A 23,499-nucleotide genomic window follows, 5' to 3' on the forward strand; every position below is an offset into this window, starting at 1 on the left:
CGGCAGACAGGTGGGCCGCTTCCCCTGGTACTGTTTCTCAGTTGGCAAGCCTGGATGTACAAAAAAAAAAAAAAAAGAAAGAAAAAAAGAAAAGAGTATTTCCCCAAAAATGAGTTTTCTGAGCCTTCCCGCCTTCTGCTCCTTCGCCAGTCCGGGTGTCCTGGGGACAGCCCGCTCAGAAACGGGAGGCCTCCTCAGCCCCTGCCCTCCGGCGGGCTCGGGACCTAACGGCCCTCCGGCCGCCGAAAGGGACGGGGCCATTCGGCGGGCGGCACCCGGTCCCCGCGGGCCGCCAGGCCTTGGCGGCCTCCCCTCACGGCGGGGCGGGGCGGGGCGGGGCCGGGGCGGGCGGTGACCATGGAAACCGAGCGCACGCGGAGCGCCGCCCTCCTTCCCGCCGGGCCGCCGCCGCCATGATGCTGCTGGGCCGAGGGCTGGACGCCAGGTAACGGTGCGGTGAGGGGCGGAGGAGGCGCCCGGGGTGCCGCCGCCTCGGTGCCCGTTGCGGGTCTCTGCCCGTGCCCCGGAGGGCTGCTCCTGGGGGCTCGCTTGCGTGGCCGGCGGCTGGCTGCGTCGCCTGGCCTTGCCGGGCAGAGGAGGAGGCCCTGTTTCAGTCAGGGTGCCCGGGGAGCGGCGTGGGGGCCGGGGGGCGATGCGGACCCAGTCCCCCTTACGGCAGCGAACCCCCCTCGGGGTGGGGGATCCGACTCTATTTTCCTCAGGCAAAGGCCGCAAAACTTTTCTAGGCTTAGTGTGTTATGCAGGGATGAAGTAAAAGACTTGCCGATTTAATCGGGCCTCTCGCTGACGATTTTGTGGCCGCCTTTAAGCGGTCACAAATAATTAGGAGGGGAAAAAAAAAAGAACTCTTCACGCCCCCATCAAGGAAATGTAGTGTTTCATGTCCCAAAATTAATATTATTTGCATGGGAGTACTGTGAGATCAAAATTGTGAAGTGGGTGAGGAAACGTGCTTAAGGCTTCCCCCTGGGAGAGGAACGCTTTCGGACATGAAGACCTTTCAATAAAATAGGAAAGATGAACCTTTTACTGAAGATTTTATCAGATAGTATTAATTTTGAAAAACAACTTTATTAATACTTAATGAGACTTACTTTCCCACTCACTGGGTGAAACCTTTCCCATTCAAATGGTTCTATGTTCAAGCATGTCCTGGAGGACTGAACAACTTACTTGGAATTTTTTTTTTTCTTTGAACAAAATCTCTTTTGAACAGGCTTCTAGCTTGCTTGCCATGAAGCAACACAACTGGGTTTTTGCCCGTAGCAGAACTTTGGCCTGAAATGTTTTTCCTGAAGAGTTCCTGAAGAAAGGTGTTCTTCATTTGAGTTGACTGCATTGTTGTTTAAAGTATTAAATTTCTTCCAATTTTTCTGATGTGTCCTGATATTAAGTCAATATTTAAATATTGGTCAGCATTTGGAGTTGGGATAGCTTAAGGATATGAAGGGAGTTTTTGTTTCTGTCTCTCACCGGGACAGTAGTATGAGTGAATTCTCTTGCTGAAAATTTCAGCACTTCACATGAACCACCTCATGTAGACAGTGGAGATTTCTTGGGACCCAGTATCTGGCAGTTACTGTTAGCTAAATTGTCCTGTAGTTGATTCAGATCAACAACTGGTATGAATGCATTGGTTTAATATTATCACAGAAGTATAACTAAAGCAAGACCATCAAATGTGGGAATAGGAAAGCAAAATATCAAGTGAAATAGATGAATTAAAATTCAGAATTACTTACCTAGATCATCAATAAAACATAGAGGCATTTGGTTCAAATAAAAAAAAAATGAATTAAATTAATATAATTTAAAAGAAAACAATTTGTTGGTGTGATGAATCTCCTTTCTGTGTTTTTAGAGTTTTCATCTCTGTACTTGTGTCCATTCACTTTTCTTCTCTAATTTGCAGGGATATTTATCCTCTAGTGCTGACCAGGAGCAGTTTGGTACCTGTTCACAATTTAAAGAACACTTAATACCTTTACAGATTTGCCCTCTACTGCCTAATTTCTCCAACCACTGATTTGTCTGTTTAGATTGCAGACTCTTGCAGGAAGTTGTATGACCCAGTCTTCTTTGAGACCTGCAGGTGTTACCACTATGTTAGTAATTAATACCAACAGTAATAGTGAGATTTTGCTTAATCACAGGAGGAAAACTTCCAAGCTGATTTTTGTGATTTGGGTTTTCCTCTATTTGTTCTTTGTTTTTAAGTATAAATCATGCTTTGTTTCTTTGTTATTAATTCATAAATAAGCACATATTACATCAGACTGTTACAGCATTATCTTTTTAAGAATAGATTTCCATTTTGCACTGAAATGAGACATCTAAATTATGTATAAATTATCAATAATATGTAGTTTTTCTTCTGCATGTGTTGTAAACATTTGCCCCTTTCTTATTTTTACTTATTTTTCTTTGGTATCCAGGGACAATCAGACTAGACAAATACAAGATGCTGTTTCAAATGTGGAAAAACATTTTGGTGAATTGTGCCAAATATTTGCTGGATATGTTCGTAAAACTGCCAGACTACGAGACAAAGCAGATCTTCTAGTAAATGAAATATATGCATATGCAGCCACAGAGACACCAAACTTAAAAGTTGGACTGAAAAACTTTGCAGATGAATTTTCCAGACTTCAGGATTATCGCCAGGCAGAGGTACAAAATTGAAGCTGTACATGTTTTGTTTGCCATCTGAACTTTGCAGTTACTTATCTGTGATTAAAAGGCAAAAGATATACTCTGCAGTCAGGAGAGAAACATAAAAGACACTTAAATATATTAGTGGCAAAGCAGGATAGGGTGCCAAAGCATTCATCATTTACTCTGCTAATAACTTTAGTGACAACTGCCTGTGGTTAGTCCTGCTGAAGTCAGTGAATTTATCCATATGAGCACTCACAGTATTTGAGACAGAATAAGTCTTTTATTGGTCTCAGGCTTTGGATTATGATCTATAGTTAATAACATGTTCTTTTAGTTTTGTGACTTGAATTGTCTAGCAGCAGCTGAGGTAAAATCAGTCATTTTCCTTTTGCTGAGTCTGTTATCAGAAGCAGTATGGAAGAGAATACTAACTGGAATGCTTCACTGGGCACTGACAGCCCCTCTGAGGTGCTATCAGGGACCACTGTAGATTTTGTAAGTCTGTAGTTCAACACTAGAAGTACAAACTTGATTTGGACTACATGTGAGAATATAGTCCCATTTCTGCTAGATCAATGAGAGTATAAAGAAGGGTGTTTATGCCACTTACACATCTCTGTGCAGGGCCAGTCAAACTGTAACTTATGATCCAGAATTCCAAATGCTGAGATTTAAGAAAAATTAAATTCATTCACATGTACTCAAACTAGTTTTTGGAGTGCATATCTATTCTTGCAGTAGGGCATAGAAAATTCCCATTTATAGTTTTGAAAAGCTAAGAACATTATAATTTAAAAAAGAGACTGAAGTAGTTGACGTTCTTGATGTTTTCAGATAGGATTTTTTTTAAAGAAGCATCGCAAGTAGTCTATATTAACAAAGTAGTAAAAGAAAAGCTTTTAATTAATCTATGAGGTATCTAGTCTACTAAGTAGAGGGTTTGAAAAACAAGGAATACACATAGATCTTTAACAATGTATTTAGGGCCAGATTTTTAAGAAGTAATAAGAAATCCAAGGGTGTGGATAGTGTGGGGGTTTTTTGTTTTGGTCTTTTTTTCCATAAGCTCTTATGCATCTGGCTCCAGCTGAGCCACATCTAGGTTCTTATGCTTTAATTGATGTAATAGGAATGTATCCCTCTGTTAATAGGGTAAATTTATATTATGGCTAAAGTTGTATGTGAACTCAGACTGCATGATCTCTCTGTCTGTTTTCACCTTTAAACTATGACTCTGAATTTTGAGGTGCCTATTTAACAACCTGATTTTGCTTCTTTTGATTTTTTTTTTTAAGTGTGTTTTTAAAAACTAACATTTGGCCTATCATTCTCCTACTGTGTCTGTCCCCAGACCACCACTGCCCTTTGCAGGAGAAAAGGCAGAGGCAGGAAAGGAAAAGATAAGCTTTTAGCCTTTAAATCAAGTTCTCCTTTGCTCATGAAAACCAAATAAATAATCTCAGCTTTATTTCTTTTGGGCATCAGGTTAATTAACAGTTTTCATATATATTGACAATGTGGGCAAGAGAAAATTAGCTTTTAGGGGTTATCGATTCCTGGTCTTCAGCTGCAGTGCTAGATACATAAATGCTGAGGTGTTAGGTATACTTGCACATCTGGAAGGGTAAGAAAGCAAGGTGGGCAGGTTATTTGGTATGTCCATATCATGTGCTTCATTTAGAGCCTTACTGCCCTATCACATTCTATTCTATTGTTAGTTTAAGTGAACTTGTTTGACAGTGCACTGGTAGGGTGTAGTAAAGGAGACATGTTTGCTTAGTTGGCGTAGATTTTGACTGACTGGTGACTGCCAGTTTAGAGGGGAGTGTAATGTCTGTCCCTTCCTAGTAGAGGTATGCACCTTGTCCTAATGCGGACACAACAACGATGGGCCAGATGACTCACTGGTCCAAAGTCATCAGCAGCTTATGCTGGGGCCACTCAGGCAGCATTGTCAATTTTGACAAGCAGGCAGGTCTTATCCTATTGCCTGTCTACCATATGTAGCTGTTTTTCTGACTAGGAGAACTGAAACAACAATTCAGATGCACTCATCCATGAGAGCATTCATGCATTTTACACAACCTGTTGTCGGTATTTTTAATATTTTCAATACCTGTGATGCTGTTTCCGTTATTTTTAAGAACAGAAGTGTTGCATTTCATACAGTATGTTTGATAGCAAAGATGGCTTAGTCCATAATCTATCAAAAAGTGTAGAGCAAATACATTGATCTTTGGGTAGAAAGCTACAGATCTCCAAGATGTAGTGTTTGATGCATTTAGTACTCAGTTGTTAGAATCCCCATGTTTCATTTATCCTGATGTATTGCCAATGAAGAAAAAGGAATTCCATGAGAAATCAGCTTGAGCTCCTCAAAATACAAATTATTTACTGGTTAATTTAATTGCCTCTGGTTTTTGCAATATTTTTAAAACCTCCATCCCACTATATTTTCAGCATATATGGACTAAATTCCTAATAAGATGAGTCACTAGTAAATGAATTGTTTCCTCTTTCTGCACACCATAGATGTGGATGATTTTAGTGACCTTGTGATTTCTTTTGTAGGTTGACAGGCTTGAAGCCAAGGTTGTTGAACCTCTGAAAAGTTATGGGACCATAGTGAAGCTTAAAAGGGTAGGTTTAACGCCTGTTTTCTCACAAGGAACATTTTGGTGTTCTGGCCACTCAGTTGAAAACTTCTACTTTACAGGGGGGAGTGGTTCTGATTTTTCATATTGCAGTAATCAGACTAGCTAAATTATATAGTAGTACATCTGAACTGAAGCTATATATATATGTTGGAGGGAAAAGCTTTGTGAAGACAAGGATATTCAGACTCTTGGAGCACAAGCAAATGCTAAAAAAAAAGCATTGTGGATAGTGTGAAACTTCCTGGATAGTGCAAATTCAGGATGTTTTTCATTATAAATAATGTTGTTCTGTCGTTGTTGTTATTCAGACTTCCAAAAGGTGAATTACATGTAATGCTTTTGGCTCTTTGTCATCTATATGCTGCCTTTAACAGCTTTTCTAACTTAGAATTGCATTCTACATTGAAGTTCATAATGTAGAAGACACTTTTTGAAACTGATAAATAGGTAGTGGCCCAAATCCCTCTCTGTCCTGCAAAGTCATCAGAATGACCTGAAGATACACAAAAAAAATGAGGTCCCTTCATTCACTACATTCTGGAAACAGTGTATGTAGGGGTCTGAAATATTCCCACAAAATATGTGTAAATTTCTTTCCTCCAGGAGGAATAAGCTCAAGCAAGTAAATTTTAATAAGCGGATACTAGTTTATAGGATGAAAGTAGTTCTTCGTAATACTTGTATATTACATAGAGGATACCTTCATCCCATAAACTGAAATCTGTAATTTATATATATATCTGTATCATAACCTATATAAATCAAAATGTAAAATTATCATTATTTGATGGTATTTTACATACAAAAATCTTACACTGTGTTCATCATGGTTAATTTGAGTACATTGTGGCATTGCATCTCAAACTAGCATTTTTCATATGTTTTTGTTCTTGTACCTTTTCAATACGGTGAAGGACCAATTATAGTGTTTGGAACTTATTGCACAGCTATCTCACTTGGTTGTTAGAGAAAGGGTTATGAAGGAAATGCATCCTGCACTTGAGCAGTACTACGTGTGGTAGTCCTTAGCAGAGTTGTGGACTTCAGAGCCTGTATCCTAGAATCTGGTATCTTAACAGCCACTCTGAAACCCACTTTGTGAGACCTGGAACTGACTGAGTATTCTACAGGTTATAAATGTTGAGGGCGGAAGACAAGTTTCATGTGTTTGTGGCAATAGCGTTGTTGAGGAGACACAGAGCACTACAGTAGTGCTTGGGGCTTCTGAAGGATTGAAGATACTGTCCTGAGGTGTGTTGCCACTGATATCCGGTAAATGCTGAGGACAGAAGCAACTGAAGGCAGGTCATCCCTTGCAACAGTGAATGGCATTTCCTATCATCTTTGCCTTTCAGAATGCCAGAAAGCATTACATAATATTTATCTTGGCTACAGTGAGTACAAGAGCATTCTTAAACTGTAGATGGAATTAACTATTTTATCAACATACCTGTTAACTAAGAGAGACTCCACTAAAGATGTAGGCCATTAAATGATTGTATTTCTTTTCCCTCTGCCCGTCACGATAAACCTTGGTTAAAAATTCTACTGTCTGGTCTTCAGTTATCATCTCTAAACACTGGGACATTTTTAGTGAAGAAGGAAGTTTTGTCACCCATGTAAAGCTAGCACAGGGTGCTAGTTGTAGAACTGCTTTACCTGTGACTACATTAGCTGATTAAGTAAAACCAGGCAGAATATGTCATTATAGAGCTATTTATAAAGGGGATGTTCTCACTGCTACTTACTGGATCTGTTCCAGGGTGTACACAAAGTATTTTTGTCGTGTATCTAAAAAGAACTGTTACTATTCTGTGGGGTAAGACATCAATGTCCTGTGATAATAAATGCTTTAAAGAGGCCTAGGTCAATCAGAGTAGCGTTGTCCTTTAACTGCTAATGCAATAAAATTGCTTCATACACATGTCTGGGTTTACTATGCTGAGTAGCTCTCTAGGGCAGGATTTAGCAGCTTCAGTGGAAGCTAATATAATATTCTTGTCCTGTAATGCAGCTTAAATGTAGGATTTTACGATTTCTTTCTGTTTCATTGTTCTATATATCAATCTTTACTTTTCTGCTTTTTGGCAACTCTGTTCCTGGTTCCTTCATATAAAACAGGACATCATAAAACCAAGGTGATCCACCTGCAGAAGAAAGGATTGGTTTGCTTTAATAACTTCAGTGACTAAAGCAGGTAACAGTACAGTGATAAGGATCTGCCAGCTCATTGTCTGGTGGATGGACTGTAGCTGTACTTCTGTATGGTTTGAAATTAGATGGCTGACCAGAGTTCTTATGTGTGACTTGAATTCATAGTTTAAATCCAGAGGGACTATGAATAATTTTATATTCTCTGTACCTGTGCTTTATCTCACTGGCTATTACATTCCATTTCATTTTTCCTTGGGTGTAATTAAAGCATATTTTCCAAAAACATGTCAAATCTTGGTATGAAGACACTGGAGGGGAATGTAGGACTGTTTATGGTAGTTATTGGTTAGTTGATGTTTATGGTGTTTTGTTTTAAATGAAAGACTCCATCTAATCTTTGGTTCTTGTTATATGTTCCACTGAGATTAGAGAGCTGTGATGTTCTATTTTTTTCTGGATGAAGGTATTTAGATGCTAGTAAAACCAATTTTTCATTCTTTTCAGTTAGCTAATAATGTAGACCTTAATTCTTTAACCATAATGGCATTTTCCACAGCTTCTGAATATTTTTTATGGGTTTTTTTTCTGCACCCTTTTCAGTTTTTCAACATCCTGGACACAATATGTATGTAACTGTGCCCTATCTTTGTACATCCAAAACTTGTATATAGCTCCACCACTATAGCCACGCTAGCACCGGATCTTTGTCAGGCGTTGGCTAGCAGAGAAGTATGTTTGGTGGCTGTTGTTGCTACAGAGAACAGAGGTAGAGAAGGAAACAGTGCAGTCCCTGTAGGTATTTCCAAAGTACTATGTGCTAGAAAGAAAATAGTGAATTTTATAATGGTAACTCTAGTGGTTTCCTTAGCATGTTCAGGTATACTTTGCATGAAAGTCAGAACCCTTTCAGCCACAGCGTTAAATCTGATTGACTGTTTTAAATGGACCTAGAAAGTCAGTCCTGTTAACAGGGCCCAGTCATTAAATAACACTAAAATGTAGAATGTAAAGCAATAAAAAAATTGTTTTCTATTACTGCTTTTCTTGCAGCTGCATGGTTTTCATAATGGAGAAAGCCTTTTCCAGCAGTCTTTCAGATGGCCTTAAAGGTGGTGTAAATTCCCTTTTGAAAGAACAGCAGCAAAATTAGTTTTGATGAGCTAAAGATGCAGTTGTTTTTATTATCAGAAACCAGGTCTGTGTCCCTAAAGATGAAGCAAAATGACAGTGATACACACAAGGACATAGAAACAAACAGTAAGAATAGAAACAAGGAAGAAGCTGTGTGTTTTGATCCTGACTTCATGTACAGACTCATAATTGAAGAAACACAGCACTCTGAAATTTGGCATGCTTGTGCTTGTCATTGATTAGTGATCCAGTCACAGGATCACAGAACTTTTTGAAAGAGACACATTCTTGGTCGCATGTCTTTCTGGGTGAAGGAGACCAACAACCAAGTTAAAACTCTGAAATGCAAGGAAGGAGCACAGACAACTTCCTGACACAATAGTTTTTAATAGCTTTAATCCACTCCATTCTGGAGTGGTAGATAAATGGGACTTGTCTTTTTAGAGGAAATGATGGTTTGAAATGCATGCTCAACTCCTGCCTCAGATTTTGTTAGACTGGTTCCTTGGGCTTTATTTCTGCTTGTTCTAAGGTACTGCTCCTTTAAATTAGAGCCATCAAAATTAATGTCATTTTCCCACTCCAGTGTCAATGGAGTGATAAATATCTGACTGACAATTTTAGATTCCATGAATGCCAAACTATTTGCAGAACAGAGTTTTATAGTGTGAACAAGAATTTGAGAGTGCTACGTAAACATTCTTAAATTGTCACAGATCTTCCTAGAAGTACATCCTACTTCTCCTTTGGAAATGAGGAGCAAAAAATAATTATCAACAGTGTCTGCCTTTTCTAGATCAAGAAATTTCATCTTCTCCAGCTACATCATTACTAGGATGTATTTTGTTCCAAATATATTGAAATACCTTACTAACTGCATATATAAATATGCAGTTTAACACTTTCAGCCGTGGATTTTCTATGGCACCTTAAGCTCTGTGAATCAGTTTTGTGTTCTTCATAACTTCTGATTGATACTGACTGCTGCCTGTTTTGTTTTTTTCTTACTGATTTATTTGATGCCACTTTTTATTTCTAAATGCCACCTTGGTTCCATTGCTAAGCTCAGAATGGGCCTGTCTTCTTACTGTTTTGGGGATCTCAGCTTTTGACCATCTACTATACTTTTCATGAAAAGCTGTAAATATCTTTTTCTTTTTTTCCCCCACATTTTAAATTATAGTGTGTGCTACAGAGAGTTGTGCAAGGTGCTAACTCTCTTGGTCCCCATTGACTTTTCTTTCAGGGGATCATTTAACAGGATAAGATCAGTAAAATCTGGTTTTGTTAAAAGCAGAAGTTTTGTTCATGTTTTCTAGGCAATGCATGTATGAAGAAAAGTATTATCCTAGATCTATTTCAAACATGTCTAAAACTTTTTATTTTCAGGATGATCTTAAAGCAACTTTAACAGCAAAGAACCGCGAAGCCAAGCAGTTATCTCAACTGGAAAAGACACGTCAGCGGAATCCATCAGATCGACACATTATTGTATCCTGTATTTCTAGTGGCTATAAGAAATATTCTTAAAATTTCTTGGGAATTAAACTATTGTGTTTAGAAAGTAATAAGAGAAGAATCCTCTGTAGAGGGACAGTTTCCTATGTTAATGTTGAATCTTTGCTTAAACTTTATGATGAGTTACAGCTTGTAATAGCTGCTTTGTTACTCCCTTTTTGATTGAAAAGAAATTACAAAGTATTTGATATGTTTATGCAAGAGAGCTAGGCATAGATCGCATCTAGGGATTTGGAGGGGTTTGAAAGTAAGTGTAATCAGACAACTCCTTTTTTACTTCTGTGGATTTTTTTGCTTTACTGTTTTTCTCCCTGTCATTTTGGTAGTTGCTGTGCTTCCTTGTACCTAGGTGGGGTTTGAGTTTCCTCCAACTGTGAGATGAAGTGTGAAAGGGAAGGTTGTTTTTCTGTTTAGTAGAATACTCAACCGGACTACTCTTCCTTTCAAAAGACCAGTGACCCTCCCCAGTATAGTATTCAGTATCACAGAGGGAAAAATTAAGCCTCTACAGAATTTCCATTAAAATCTCATTGAAATTTCAAATTCTGAAGCAATTAGAATCTAGGAAATCCCAAACTAAAGGGGATCAAGGCAATCCTACTTCAGTCCCCTTATGCCTGTGTATTAAGATAGAGATTTTAAGTTCATGGTGATGTGCTGTTTATTTTTTATTACACTCTATCATTGGACTCAGGAGTGAAGCAGTCCTATTCTTTGTCAGATTTAATCAACTTTATTTCAGAAATTAGGATCTTTCTAGTGATTGGGGCATGGGACTGCCGAAAGAGCAAAAATTGTGATGGTCAAATGCCACCCATGAGAATTACATTATATTTTTGTCTCTGCCAAAGAATTCCCATTTAATATTAATCAAATCAGTTAAATCAAGTGATGACTAATTCGAATTCCTCATGTAATAAAGACATATGGATGTGAGCCATAGGGTTAGAACTTGAGCTGTGATGCAGAGTTCTGTTCCATTAGAATTCATGGAGTAAATGGTAACAGTAAGCTATTTTCCCCAAAGGGAAACTGGTCCCATTTTTTTTCCCTCTTGTGCTAATTCCCAGTTGATTTCATCAGTATATGGCTGGCACCTAGCTTGTTTCTTCTTGTCTCTTGCTAAGCTACTCCTTCTGTGTAATATCCTTCTGTGGCTTAGCTTCTTGTAACACCTGTGTTTTCTGTACTTAAGACTTTGCCTGAAGAGTTATTAAATCTCAGTCTGGTTTTGCATATGGCCAAAGGCACCAAACGCTACATATTTGCATTTTAAAGTGATCAAAACAAAATGCATAAAAAGTATTGGGAGCAGGAATATGTTCATTTGCTTTTGAGGATGTATGCAGGTCAGCTTTTCAGTCTGAGAGGGGCTTCACCATGTTCGTTAGTATAGCTGTTAGGCTCCAGCAGTGGTTCTCTTATTCTTGAGCAACTGTGATGTTTCAGCAGCTAACAACTTTGGCCACAGATAGCAAAGAATCTGTACTCACTCCCAGATTTCAAGTTCATCTTATAAAACTTGGGGGTAGTACAGCTTTGAAATGAAAACCTTACCAGATTTTTTTTAAATATAAAATTGTATTTTTTTAAAATCAGAATTTATTTTTCTTTTTTCCCCCTGAAATGGGTCTACCTATGTTGTCTGAATTTTTTTAATTTATTTTTTTTTTAATAAATAAATAACCAAACCCTCAGTCCAAGACAAACAGCTGTCCTGACATATTTTTGCCTGGATACTTGAATTCTAGCAAAGCTGTAACAACCTAAGTAATGTCTTAGAGCAGGAAGCTTCAGACAACGTAATAATAGCACCCTCCAAGTATACATAAGTTTTGAAGTAGCTGAGGTAAATACTTCACAACATATTAAAAGTAGAAGTGAAAACAGATACTTTTATGAATATTGATTGTTATTTTGCCATTTTTTTCCTTTACTAATATTTCCAGTCACAGGTAGGTGTTTCAGAAGAGAAAATACCAAACTGCTGTTGTGCAAACTATGCAGGTTCTGCAAGTTTAGACATTTCATTCCACAACAAACAAAATTCCTTTCCCAAAGCATCTGCGCACAAAATCTGGCCAGTCTATTTAAGATGGATTGAGAAGATATATTTGATTATCATAGAAATAACATACTGTATTTGCATGTGTAGTGGCTGCTTATGCATAACAGCTGCCTTCATTTACAGAGAGTGATTGTAATAATTGAGAATACACAAAATGTCTTTTCTTAGTCTGTTTCCCTCTGCGTTTTGGGCAAAATCAAGAAAGCAAGATGAACATGTGACTTTACGTATTACTAAAGATCATTACCAATTTTGTTTGCCCAGTAATGGCAGAATTCTGTCTATGACTTTAAGCTGTTTTTTAATGAGATTGTTTCAACTTCATAATCCTGTAATATAAAGTTACCAGATTTTAATCAAAGAAAAAGAAGTGACAGAACATGCCTTGTGCCTTAGGTTTCCATATACATATGACACTAAAAACTAGATCATGGGAACTGGGGCTGTGGTGTCTATTTCCATTTTTTAAAAAAAAGTTCCTCTCAAGTTGCAGTGTTGTAGAAATGGGAAGAATCCTACGTCTTGATCGTAGGATGCAATTACTTGATCCTTATACTATTTCCAAATCCCAGGACAGAATAGATTCCTGATGATATTCACTGACAGAGCCTGTAAGTAAATACTGTCTTGACTAGTCTATGACGTTTGACTAGTAATGTATGGAAAATAAGTTTAGACCCAAATGTTGCAGTCTTCAAGTGCAAACTCTTGCATCTTTACATCATTAATTTGTAGTAGTATACAGTTCTCAGACTTTACTTAACCAGAATAGCATCAATATCTTTATTGAAATGGTAGTGTGCATTTTTATACAGTTCATAGTTATATCTAATAAAATACATAGCTAAAATGCTTTTTGTAGTAACAAAATAAGAAAAACTGTAGGGATTGGTTGGTGTGTCACCTTCCCAGTGCCCTGTTGAAGATGGTTTTTATAAGAGATTTTAATAATATAAAAATACTAAAAATATAAAATACCTGAAATGCTTTTGGATCTAAAAATGGTATTAACTCTAGTCTGCTGATTGAGATACTTATGGGAGAAGTGCATTAGTCCCAGCTGCTGCTCTATTGTCTATTCAAATAATTCATAAAAACTTAGTAAGACGAGGTTCAGTGCATAACACTGGAAAAGATTCATTCTAGACTCAGCAGGTTGATCTGCACTTGAAAATAAAGGGTGATCTTTTCTGCTCATTCACCACTCTGGCCTGTGAACTCCTACCCTCTCCTTTACACCAGCTTAAGAAATATCTTAACTTTTCTGAAGGGTAAACCCTTGCGCTGGGTTAATTCCCTGAACCCAGTCACTGTGTCACCAGTGGAGTGTCAGGGCTGGCTCAGTGGAATTAGCAGATTATTATTACAGAAAGTGGATTAGGGCAGTGGAACTTTCCTGACCGGCTGCAGCTAGTCATTTTTCATGTTTCAGATCAAAGTCACAATGGTGTAGAAGGCATCTTTATTTGTTTATTAAGCTACAAACAAATTTACAAATACAGCAACACAGATGTGTAGTATCTTGAAAACCTGAACTTAAATGTTTTCATGGCAATTAGAGTAAATATCTTTGTATCAAATACAGGACTAATTTCACCTTTGTGTTACTTTACCAGGCTGAAAGTGAATTGCACAGAGCTTCACTGGATGCAACTCGAACAACACGGCAATTGGAGGAAACCATTGATAATTTTGAGAAACAGAAAATAAAGGACATAAAAGTATGTGTGCTCACATTTCAGTATATGACAGCACATTTCATCTTGCATAATAAAGTTACTATAGTTACTCTGGCAAGATTAGCAACATTTAGTATTAACTTAAGCCTACATAAATACAAATCTTGTGGTATTAATATTTCATAATCCAAATATCATGAACTTTGCAATTAAAAAATCAGTTCATTATTCTTACAGTTTATTGAATTCAGAATTTTCCTGTATCTGATTGTTTAGTGTCTGCACTTCCAACAGTTGCTGTATTCTACTTTACTGGTAGCTGCATTTGTTAGTGGAATGATACATGTGGATTAATATCAGCAAAATTAACAGAAAGAGTGATAAGTAAATAATATATTTATCCGTGCTGAAATTTGCGTAGGTTACTGAAGTTAAAACTTTTACTGATGCAGCAAGCACAAAATGTTCAGTGAGTGCAAGTAATCAAAGCTTTCATTTCTCTCTTAATGTCAAACATAAAGTGGCTTAAGTCCCAAAGACTATAGTGACTGAAAAACACTTGCATTATGTGATCTCAAATTTAATTATAAAATTGCTGAAATGAGATACTTTTTTATTTGGGGGGAGGAAACAGACTAAGTAGGAAAGAATGAAAGATGGTTGAAAAACCCAACCAAACCAACCAGTACTTGGATGTTAGAGTAATATGAAAAAGAATGTGTGAGTTCTGAAGCTGTCATCGTTGTTTTTTAATATATATATGTAACGAATATTTTATTATATAAAATATATAATTACCTGTAAATTATAGGTATGTATAGAATTTATAGATAATTTATCCCCAACCTGTTAAAAAAGACTGCCATCAATACATCAAAAATCCACTGACTACATCTTGCAAATACGTATCAAGGGAGTTTTCAGCATGGCATTTTATTTATTCCTAATGAGTCTCCTCTTTGCTTTTAAAGCATTTACTTGGAATTTAGTATGAAATAAAAACTGCGTGACAGCCTAGCCAACATTTATGTTTAATTTCTAAAATTCAGATCTGACTACGTAAAAGTACTAGGTATCATGCAGTTATTTGTATCGTATAAATACCAAGTACAGAATTCAGTAATTTCTTGTATTTGAAGTGGAAGTGTACTTTACTGCATTAAGAAAACCTTTGTTTTCATTTGCTTTTAGAACATATTTTCTGAATTTATAACTATTGAAATGTTATTCCATGGGAAAGCTTTAGAGATATATACTGCTGCCTACCAAAATATCCAAAATATTGATGAAAATGAAGATTTAGAGGTAAGAGTGATTAAGATTTGCTTTTCCATTTACTTACTACATAAAAACAGTTTTCACACTTTGGGGCTATACAGGTCCCAGGCAGAAAATGCAACATGTTTCAGGTTCTCAGAACAAACTTCTTAGTATACTGAGCCCTTTTTTGCACTTTTCGAGCAAGAGCATGCAGGTTTATAAACTCAGAGATTTTAAAAACAGAGGAGAACTGCAGTGGCTATCTAATCTTTCCCACAAAATAAGGATAAGAGACTTTTCCTAAATTAACTGCCACTCCAAGTTCAGCTAATCATAGTTCTTAAAAAAACCCTCTGCAGTGAATCTCATTGTAAACATGCACAGTGAGAGAAAATCTTACACTGCTCTAGTAAGATGTTCTAAAGACTAATTACTTCATTAAAAATATCTCTCTTCTTTCTATTCTGAGTTTTGTTTGCTTGTTTTCACCTTTCAGTCATTGTTTTTCATTAGGCTGTTACAGAATTAAGAGACATTAGTTACCAAATTGCTTTTTTGGTCTTATGGCACTTATAGCTTCCTCTCAAGTCACCCTTTCTGTTCTCTTTGAGTTATAGTGTCTCTTTTCCAAGATGTGTTTTTCAGTCCTTTATTCATTCTTGCAGTTCTTCTGGATGTTGGGCCTTTAAACTTACTATCTTTGAAATGTATGTTGTGTATATGTGTTCAGCTTGTCAAGAAAGTTGGATCATTTTCTGTCTTTTTTTGTAAATCTTACCAGTCCTAATTTTATTTTTTCCATGACATAGCTCAGGACCAAGGATGGCAGTATTCAGTTAGCACAAGACATACAAAATTAGGATTCTTTGTCACATTTGAGACTACTTGGTATTTTTACTTCATTTAAACGACACCATGGCAATTTTGTACTATTCTGGCTTCACAATTGAAATGTCATGTGGCATGACTTCAAAAATATCCTTTAAGTTAATACTTTGTCTTTCACAACCAAATTTCTAATCTCATTTTATATGTCCTGTTAATTGGATAATATTTACTTTCCACAAAAATATTGACTGACCATAATTCTACCATCTTCCTGGACTTTATTAATAATAAAGTCTTGCATGAACAGCTGCTTTATTTTTAGTATCAGCCTGTTAGTCTGTAATTTGTTCTTTGGCTATTGGAAGGAACTTGTAAATATAATGAATATTACAGTCTCCCCTGTATTCTAAGGGTTTTCCCAAATTTTTCTTGAGCTGCACATCTGTACATTTCAGAGAAAATTTCTCTGATGCAGCTGTGACTGGCAGCAAGGATTTGCTTATGAAGGGGCTAAGAGTTTATCTCTCCAATTGGAAAGCCTGCAGGGAGTTGCTGGGGTTCATACCTCTAGGTTAGCATGAAACTCAGCTACATATGTTGGTGGGAAACCATTGCAGTTTTTTTTCTTGTAAATCCCCTGAGATCTCTGAAGAATGTTTACTTTGACTATGTAAATGTGTTGACATGTCTCAGGTTGAGCAAGGATGTTGTTTCAGCTAAAAGTGATTGAACTACAGCTGATGGGTATCTCTAGAGCAGGTTTAATTGTCCAATGCTGCATTTTTGTTAGCTTCAGTCTTGGTGATTGCTAGCTTGCAAGCTGTATCATGGTACCTAAGTCACAGCTTTCTTCATTTGAACAGGTTTTTCGGAGCTCACTTTATCCACCAGACTATCAATCTCGCTTAGACATAGTTCGTGCAAATTCAAAGTCCCCCCTGCAAAGAACTGGCTCCTTAAAATCTTCATTGAGGACAGTACAGGTAAGAAAGAAAAATTAAATGCTAGATCACTGTATCAAAAGAATGTCTTAAGTAAAGCCTTAGCTAATGTACCTGTACATGGATCCACTATGTTTACTCAGTTCAGGACAGTTACAGAGGTAAAGACACTTCCAAGGGCATAAAGCTCATAGTAAGCTATTAACAATGCAGCTTCTAAATATCATTTTTATTTGATGAAAAAACAGAATCAGCTTCTAAAGCTGCATTGTTTCCTTTTGAAAAATAGCCATTTCCAGCTATATTAATTCTTTCATCAAAAAACTGTGGCATCTCGCAGAAAAAAGATCTAGGAGCTTACTGGAAACAGAATTGACATTCTTTAAATAACGCATATTCTTAGTCTCAGTATCCAGATCTTAGAGTGTGGATTCTCTACCAGATCCTAACTCAGACTAGTGATACCTCCTAGCAGCAGAGCAAACCCATGACAAACAGACCTTTCCTTTTTATACTCTGAAAATTCTGAGCAGGTGAGGAAAAAGAGGATGATAAAAATAAGTGAAAGTGCCACTGCTTTTGAACCAGCTACCTTGCAAAAATATTTGACACTTGTTTGCAGCAGTAAACTTGCAGACATTGCAAAATGGCTAAATTATTTTTTCTTTATTACAGCCTTATCGTGTAACTTAAGATGATTCTGATCAGTGTTTCGGTTAAAGACAAAGATGGCCAAATCTAAAATGTACGTTTCCCACTTTTCTTCTTTGGATAGAATCATGCATTGATATTGCAATGCCAGAAAGTTTTCTTGACTTCATACATACTATTACCCCTTCTCTGCTCTCAACACAGAAAGGATCAATTATTAGTTGAGTTATTCTGTTGAAAGTATGAGTTGTGCCATCTGAAAAGTTAAAAGAACGCAGTGATGCAAGTGCATGAAAACCAACCTTGACTTTGAATAAGTTGCCTGTCCTATCAAACAAGCAAATTTCACATTCAAGCTACTTCAAAAAATGTTTACCCATTCATTTTTCTGAAGACCAGAGGAAGCTGTCAAAAATCTGTTGCTATCTTCCTTGAGAACTTCCTGCAGTGCTGTAAAACTGTATCAGAGGTATAGAAGCATCTGTAATTACTTTGAGGTGCCACACATAGCTATGTTTTGGACTCTCTTAAAAAACAGACACACACACACACACACACCCCCAAAAAAAAAACAGACATAAAAAACCAACAGAAAACAATGTGTGTACACTGTGATTTCTCTCAGAGATGGAGTAGAACTCTATTTTGACTAACTTCCAAGTTTACCTTACTCTTCTCCTAGACCTCTTCTAGCAATAACTTCAGATGTTAATGTTCTCATAACCTCTAACTGGAATGCCTGAAAAGAATGGGAAGTCATCTAGACCTAGAGGGAAACTGCAATACATTCAAAATAATGTCATCTTTCTGGGCTATGCAGTGTATCTGCAGAGGAGGATCACATGGCAGAAAAAAGGCCTGGAACACCCTACTAATGCAGTCGCTATAGGGCAGCGAAGAAGAGGCAGGCATCCTGTTCCATACATCCCCCATGCTGCCCTTTCTGATTCTGCAAATAGTATATTGCATCAGGATCACTACCTTGAATTACACTAAGGGCTCTAATCTCTGGAACCCACCAAACCCCTCACTAGCAAAAAATGCTGCATTCAGAAAAACCTTCAGGTGACTTGTTTTACCTTTCTGTAAATCTTTCACTCCCAAAGTTTACACAAGTCTGGTTTCATGCTACATAATAATCATTTACTGATCATTTACTGACCATAACGTAGTACTCTGGAATTTGCAATTTAAAGCAATATAAATAATACAGTAAGCAGTTCACTGAATCACACAGACTAAGACTACAGGGCAGAGGAGGCACACAAACACTAACCTGTAGGTGGGGGGCACGGGGTGGGTAGTCAGGGCATACCAGATGGGATAAATGGCACTGGTAACACAATACTTGTCTTTCAGAGGATTTAGCACATACCATCCTTGAATTTATTTCTGGTTCTGTGGACTACCTTTCTGTATTATTTCCATATTAAAAAAACTAAAGTACTCCTTGAGCTTGCTTCATTTTTTCACAAAGAGCTACCTTCTTTTCAAGTTCTGGTGCCTTAACGTGATGTCATGTTGTAATCTAAGTGTCATGTTGCTTTGTGAAGCAACATGATAATCTAAATGTGTCCTGTCACTTACTGCTGGAGTGAGTATTCTGGAAGGAGTACTGTATGCTAAATTATCAAAAGCAGGAATTTGCAAAGACCACTGATATTTTTGTGTCCATCTTAATGCTTTTGTCCCGCAACTAACTCTTTCCCCCCTTGACTTCCATAGTTGTTTTCAACTCGCACTCGGACTAGCTGAAGCAACTGAGATGCTAGTTTTTCCATCCTACTTGCCAGGCTTCATTTAGCAGACAGTACTATAAAACCACAAGAAAAGGAGCCATGGCCAATCCTGCTAGAAAGAATTAATGTCCCCAGCTGCACTAACAGTACAAGGCGACTTGCATTTTTTCATTTCTATGCAATTGCTATGATCATGAGAGAAAACTTCTATGCACCAGGGAAGCTGTTTTTCATAGGATGGCTCCCCATTATGAGAAAACCTCTTCAGGGGTTCAGGGCTTTCTTTAAACATGACTATTGCAGATACTTAGTTTTATACAAGTTCTGAAAAGGCCATTTAAGTTTTCATGACAATCCTTTGTCAATCCTTCATTTTTCACTTGGCAATTTATTTTCAGCATTTCATTTTACTGATTCAGGTTGGTATGCTGTACTTCAGACAGAACTATAGCAGAAGAGAATGACCGTTTCCAGATATTTTAAATCAAGCTTAACTACGCAAGTTTTATCCACATGCATTTAATATAGCCAACTGTTTTGCACCTGCCTTCTAAGACAGCAAAGCATCATTTTAACCATGGTTGAAGATGTCTGCATCCAGGTGTTCCAACACTGCCCACGGTGTGAGACATGAGGAGAGAATTGCCATGCTTTCTGTAGTAGCACATGCAGTGAAACACGCAGCTTAACAGCTTAAGCAAGGACAGTCATCACCTACGTGCAAACTTAAAAATATTCATTTTCACATAAAATTGTTTATGATGAGCAACAAATTATCAGACTCCATTAAATTTTTTTAATTAAATTATTTTTTCAGCATTAAGTAATCAAAAATTAAATTTTCAAATACTGGTATGTTCTAGCTTTATGGCAAAGTAACATGGATTTAAACTGCCTAATTTCCTTTCTCACTTTCCTGACTGATCCAGTTTGGTTCTTAGGTTAGCCATCTTGCCACCACCTCACCGCCACCAATGATAATATTTAATTTACTATTTAGTTAATTACAGCATGGTCAGAGGTACTTGACCATGTGAGCAGAAAAAAGCCCTAAAGTGAAAATAGCACCTCTTATTTCAGGAAAGGGGAAGGGGGAGCTTTTGTTCAGAAATATGATTGAAGTTCTGCTTAAGAATTTCAGATGCTCTTAACTAGAAAAAACTTGGAAAATTAGCCTATCCATTGAAATGAAGCTACCTTGGTAAACAAGCTCAATCTGCAGCACTCCTTAATCTCCAATTACAAATCAGTGTCATTGTCTTTTTCTTCTTTCACAGAATGAAAGATTGCTGGTTTAGGCATTTAGACTCAAGTTAACCCAGCTTCATCCAATGATTAACTCCATTGTCTCTTATGTTCAGAGATTTGTAAGCAAGCATTTGCTTCAAGCTAAATTATGTACTTTGTGAGCGTCAACAAGACTAAGGATTTTTCTGCTTTCATTAGTTCAGTGATTGCAGTTTGCTTTATGCACACACAAAAAACTTTTGTTACAAACATAGCTGTATGAATTATGAAATCTCAGAAGTCAAGTTAATAACCAGCATTTAAGGACTTTTAAAATAGGGGGTTGTTTAAAAAAAAAAAAAAAGAAAAAAAGGCAAGTTTTGTTTTCAATACTGAAGTTTTATTATATCACTTATGTGAGAAAACTCAGAAAATACAACCAAAATTAGCACTGCAGATGCCCTTAGAGAACTGCTGAACCTAAAATCATTTTTCAAAAGCATTCCAGATGACTTGTATAACTATCTTTAATGTTCCTTTTCTCATGGGGAAAGAAAAAAAAAAACCATATATTCTACTTTAAATTGTAAATGTTGCATCTTCTGTGAAGAATCTGTCTTCAATAGGAATTAGATTAAGCCCTCATTAGAAGAAAGTATAGATTGCAGACTGTGTCAGATGAGATGAAAGCTTGGCAGCTGGCACTTGTTTTTAACATTTGATGAACCAAAAAAGGACTACAGCATCATTCTGAAGGGCAAGTGCTTATGGGCAGAGAAAGAAGTTCATATATGAATCAAGACTCTTCTAGTAAAGTTTGTCTAATTTATTCTCCAAAACAGCTTAGAGCAGCATCATGTTTAATTTTTCATTTAACTGAAGAGGTCTGATGTCTTCAAGATAAGATTATGGCTTAATACTCATCTTCAGCCTGCTGTCTCAACAGCCACCCCAGAAAACAACTGACTGACTTACATCCTGTTCATTTTTTAACATTAATTTGATCAATGCATAGTTTTCCCTATCCTATAATAGTTCTCAGGACTATGGGGATTTTTTTAGCTTTTAAAAATCATTACTGTATTTATATTCTGTGCCATATGTCCTTCTGTTGGCATAGTGCATGTTACTAGAAGTTGAAGGGTTAAGAGATAACAAATTTCTCCCCCTCCCCTAAACGAAAAACCTACAAGTACTTAGACTGGAAATGCCAACAGAGAATTCTTTCAGGAGAACAAACACTTGATTTACTGTTGCTGGATTTTTGTTTTAGCAGATTTCCAGCAGTATGCTAAGAAAAGACGAAGAAGAGGAGGAGGAAGATGAAGATGAGGAAGAGGAGGAGGAGGAGGAGTTAGATGCTACTAAGGAAGTGAGATAACAAAACTGTTCTAAGAGTCTTTTTATTTTTTTGATTGGGGGAAAAAAAAAAGATTTCCCTTTATGTAAAGGCTTTTGTGTGTTAATCAAAAACTTCACTGAGGCTGTATTTTTAAAATTCCAACAGGAGCAAGAATTGGCACTAATAGTAGAATGCCAGACAACAAATGACCAGTTTCAAAGAATGGAACAAAATCTGCTGAAAATGGACAATTTCAGTAGCTAGAAAATGAAATATTTAAAGTAGAATCCTGTATTATATTTGCATAGATGTTACGTTGCAGTCACATTTGCTTAAACTTACATGATGAACAGTGTCCAAAACCTGCACTAAGCTGACAAGCAATTATGAACATAAGGGTTTGCTTGTTACTTTGCCAGTATATTACCTTATTCTCTAGCTACACGTCTTGGATTTACTAAGTCCTCTAGCTATACCCATCATAATTGGTTTTATACATCCTAAAGTAACTGTTGTACTCAAGAAGCTGATGACAGCAACAATCCTGTTAGATTTCATTTTGCTACCCACCTTGGATGGCAGAAGGCAGGGTGAGGTGTATTGTTTTCTCATCCTCGTTTTCCTCAGGCTTGACTATGACTTTTGATTCCTTTACACATACAGAATGAACATTGTCAAATAAGGACCTAGCCCAGTATCTTACTTTTAATGCTGCTTTGCTTTTAAATAAAAGTGCCTTCATAATAAAACTAGTTGATATTTTATATAGTTGACATGTATTATATTAGTTGACATGCCACAAGTTTCATGTGTCTAAACCAGTTGATTCAGTTACCAATTCCATCAAACATACAAGAAATTGCACTTTCTGAGTGTAATTTCCTATCCTCTTTGGAGATGGTGGTTATGCATGTTCATTTTTTAATAGCATACACTTGTCTGCCAGAAAGCTGCTACCATATTGTTTATCTCCAGCTTTAGTATCTGCTAAAGAAAGAACACATGTATAAATCTAAACCTGTTATAACCAAATATTCTTTCAGTTATGGAAATAAACCAGAAAGTGAATTTTTAATATTGATGCTGCCTTTGTCCACTAACGCAAAGTATGCAATGCATACTTGTTTTGACAGGTGAAAAAAACAGGTTTTGCAAAAATTAATGTGATGAAAATATAAGTGAAAATGTCACAATATAGGGTTCCGTTTTAAACCCAGAAAAATAGTTTTACACAATTAACACACTATTGACATTGAACTACTGTTGACAAGGGGTAGAATACTAATGACTAAAACTTAAAAAGTAACTAATTCCCATCTATTTCAGTGAATAGGGCACTTCAATAAATATCTGTATCACAACATCAGAATTAATGATGATCACTTTACCATTTCATATTCAGTGAAGTCATGTAGTCCATCTCCAAAACAGATGGTTAACTTCAAGACTACAGCAGGTTTTCATATAATGCACATACATGCAATAGCAATTATTTCTGTACTATGTCTTGAAAAAGGAATTCTGAATAAAAAAAGGAAGCAATGTTTAGATTAATTCCCACTAGAAGATTAGTAGCTAGCATACAGAAAGAGAATTTTTTTTTTCCTCAGCAGCTTCAAATTCCT

At 36.9% G+C, this 23,499-nt stretch overlaps 1 protein-coding gene across 1 annotated transcript; it reads left to right on the forward strand.

Annotated features, from left to right (window-relative positions):
• Window positions 1–357: 357 nt before the first annotated feature.
• Window positions 358–23,139, forward strand: CIBAR1 (CBY1 interacting BAR domain containing 1). Its single transcript, XM_075023597.1, is given in 11 exon segments — window positions 358–384; window positions 387–445; window positions 2,457–2,691; window positions 5,251–5,319; window positions 10,011–10,112; window positions 12,089–12,094; window positions 13,824–13,928; window positions 15,078–15,191; window positions 16,838–16,957; window positions 21,809–21,904; window positions 22,040–23,139. Coding segments are annotated over 11 exon segments (1,032 nt in total). The 3' UTR covers window positions 22,139–23,139.
• The last annotated feature ends 360 nt before the right edge of the window (window positions 23,140–23,499 follow it).

The sequence above is a fragment of the Buteo buteo genome, chromosome 3, assembly GCF_964188355.1.
Source record: "Buteo buteo chromosome 3, bButBut1.hap1.1, whole genome shotgun sequence".
NCBI lineage: Eukaryota > Metazoa > Chordata > Aves > Accipitriformes > Accipitridae > Buteo > Buteo buteo.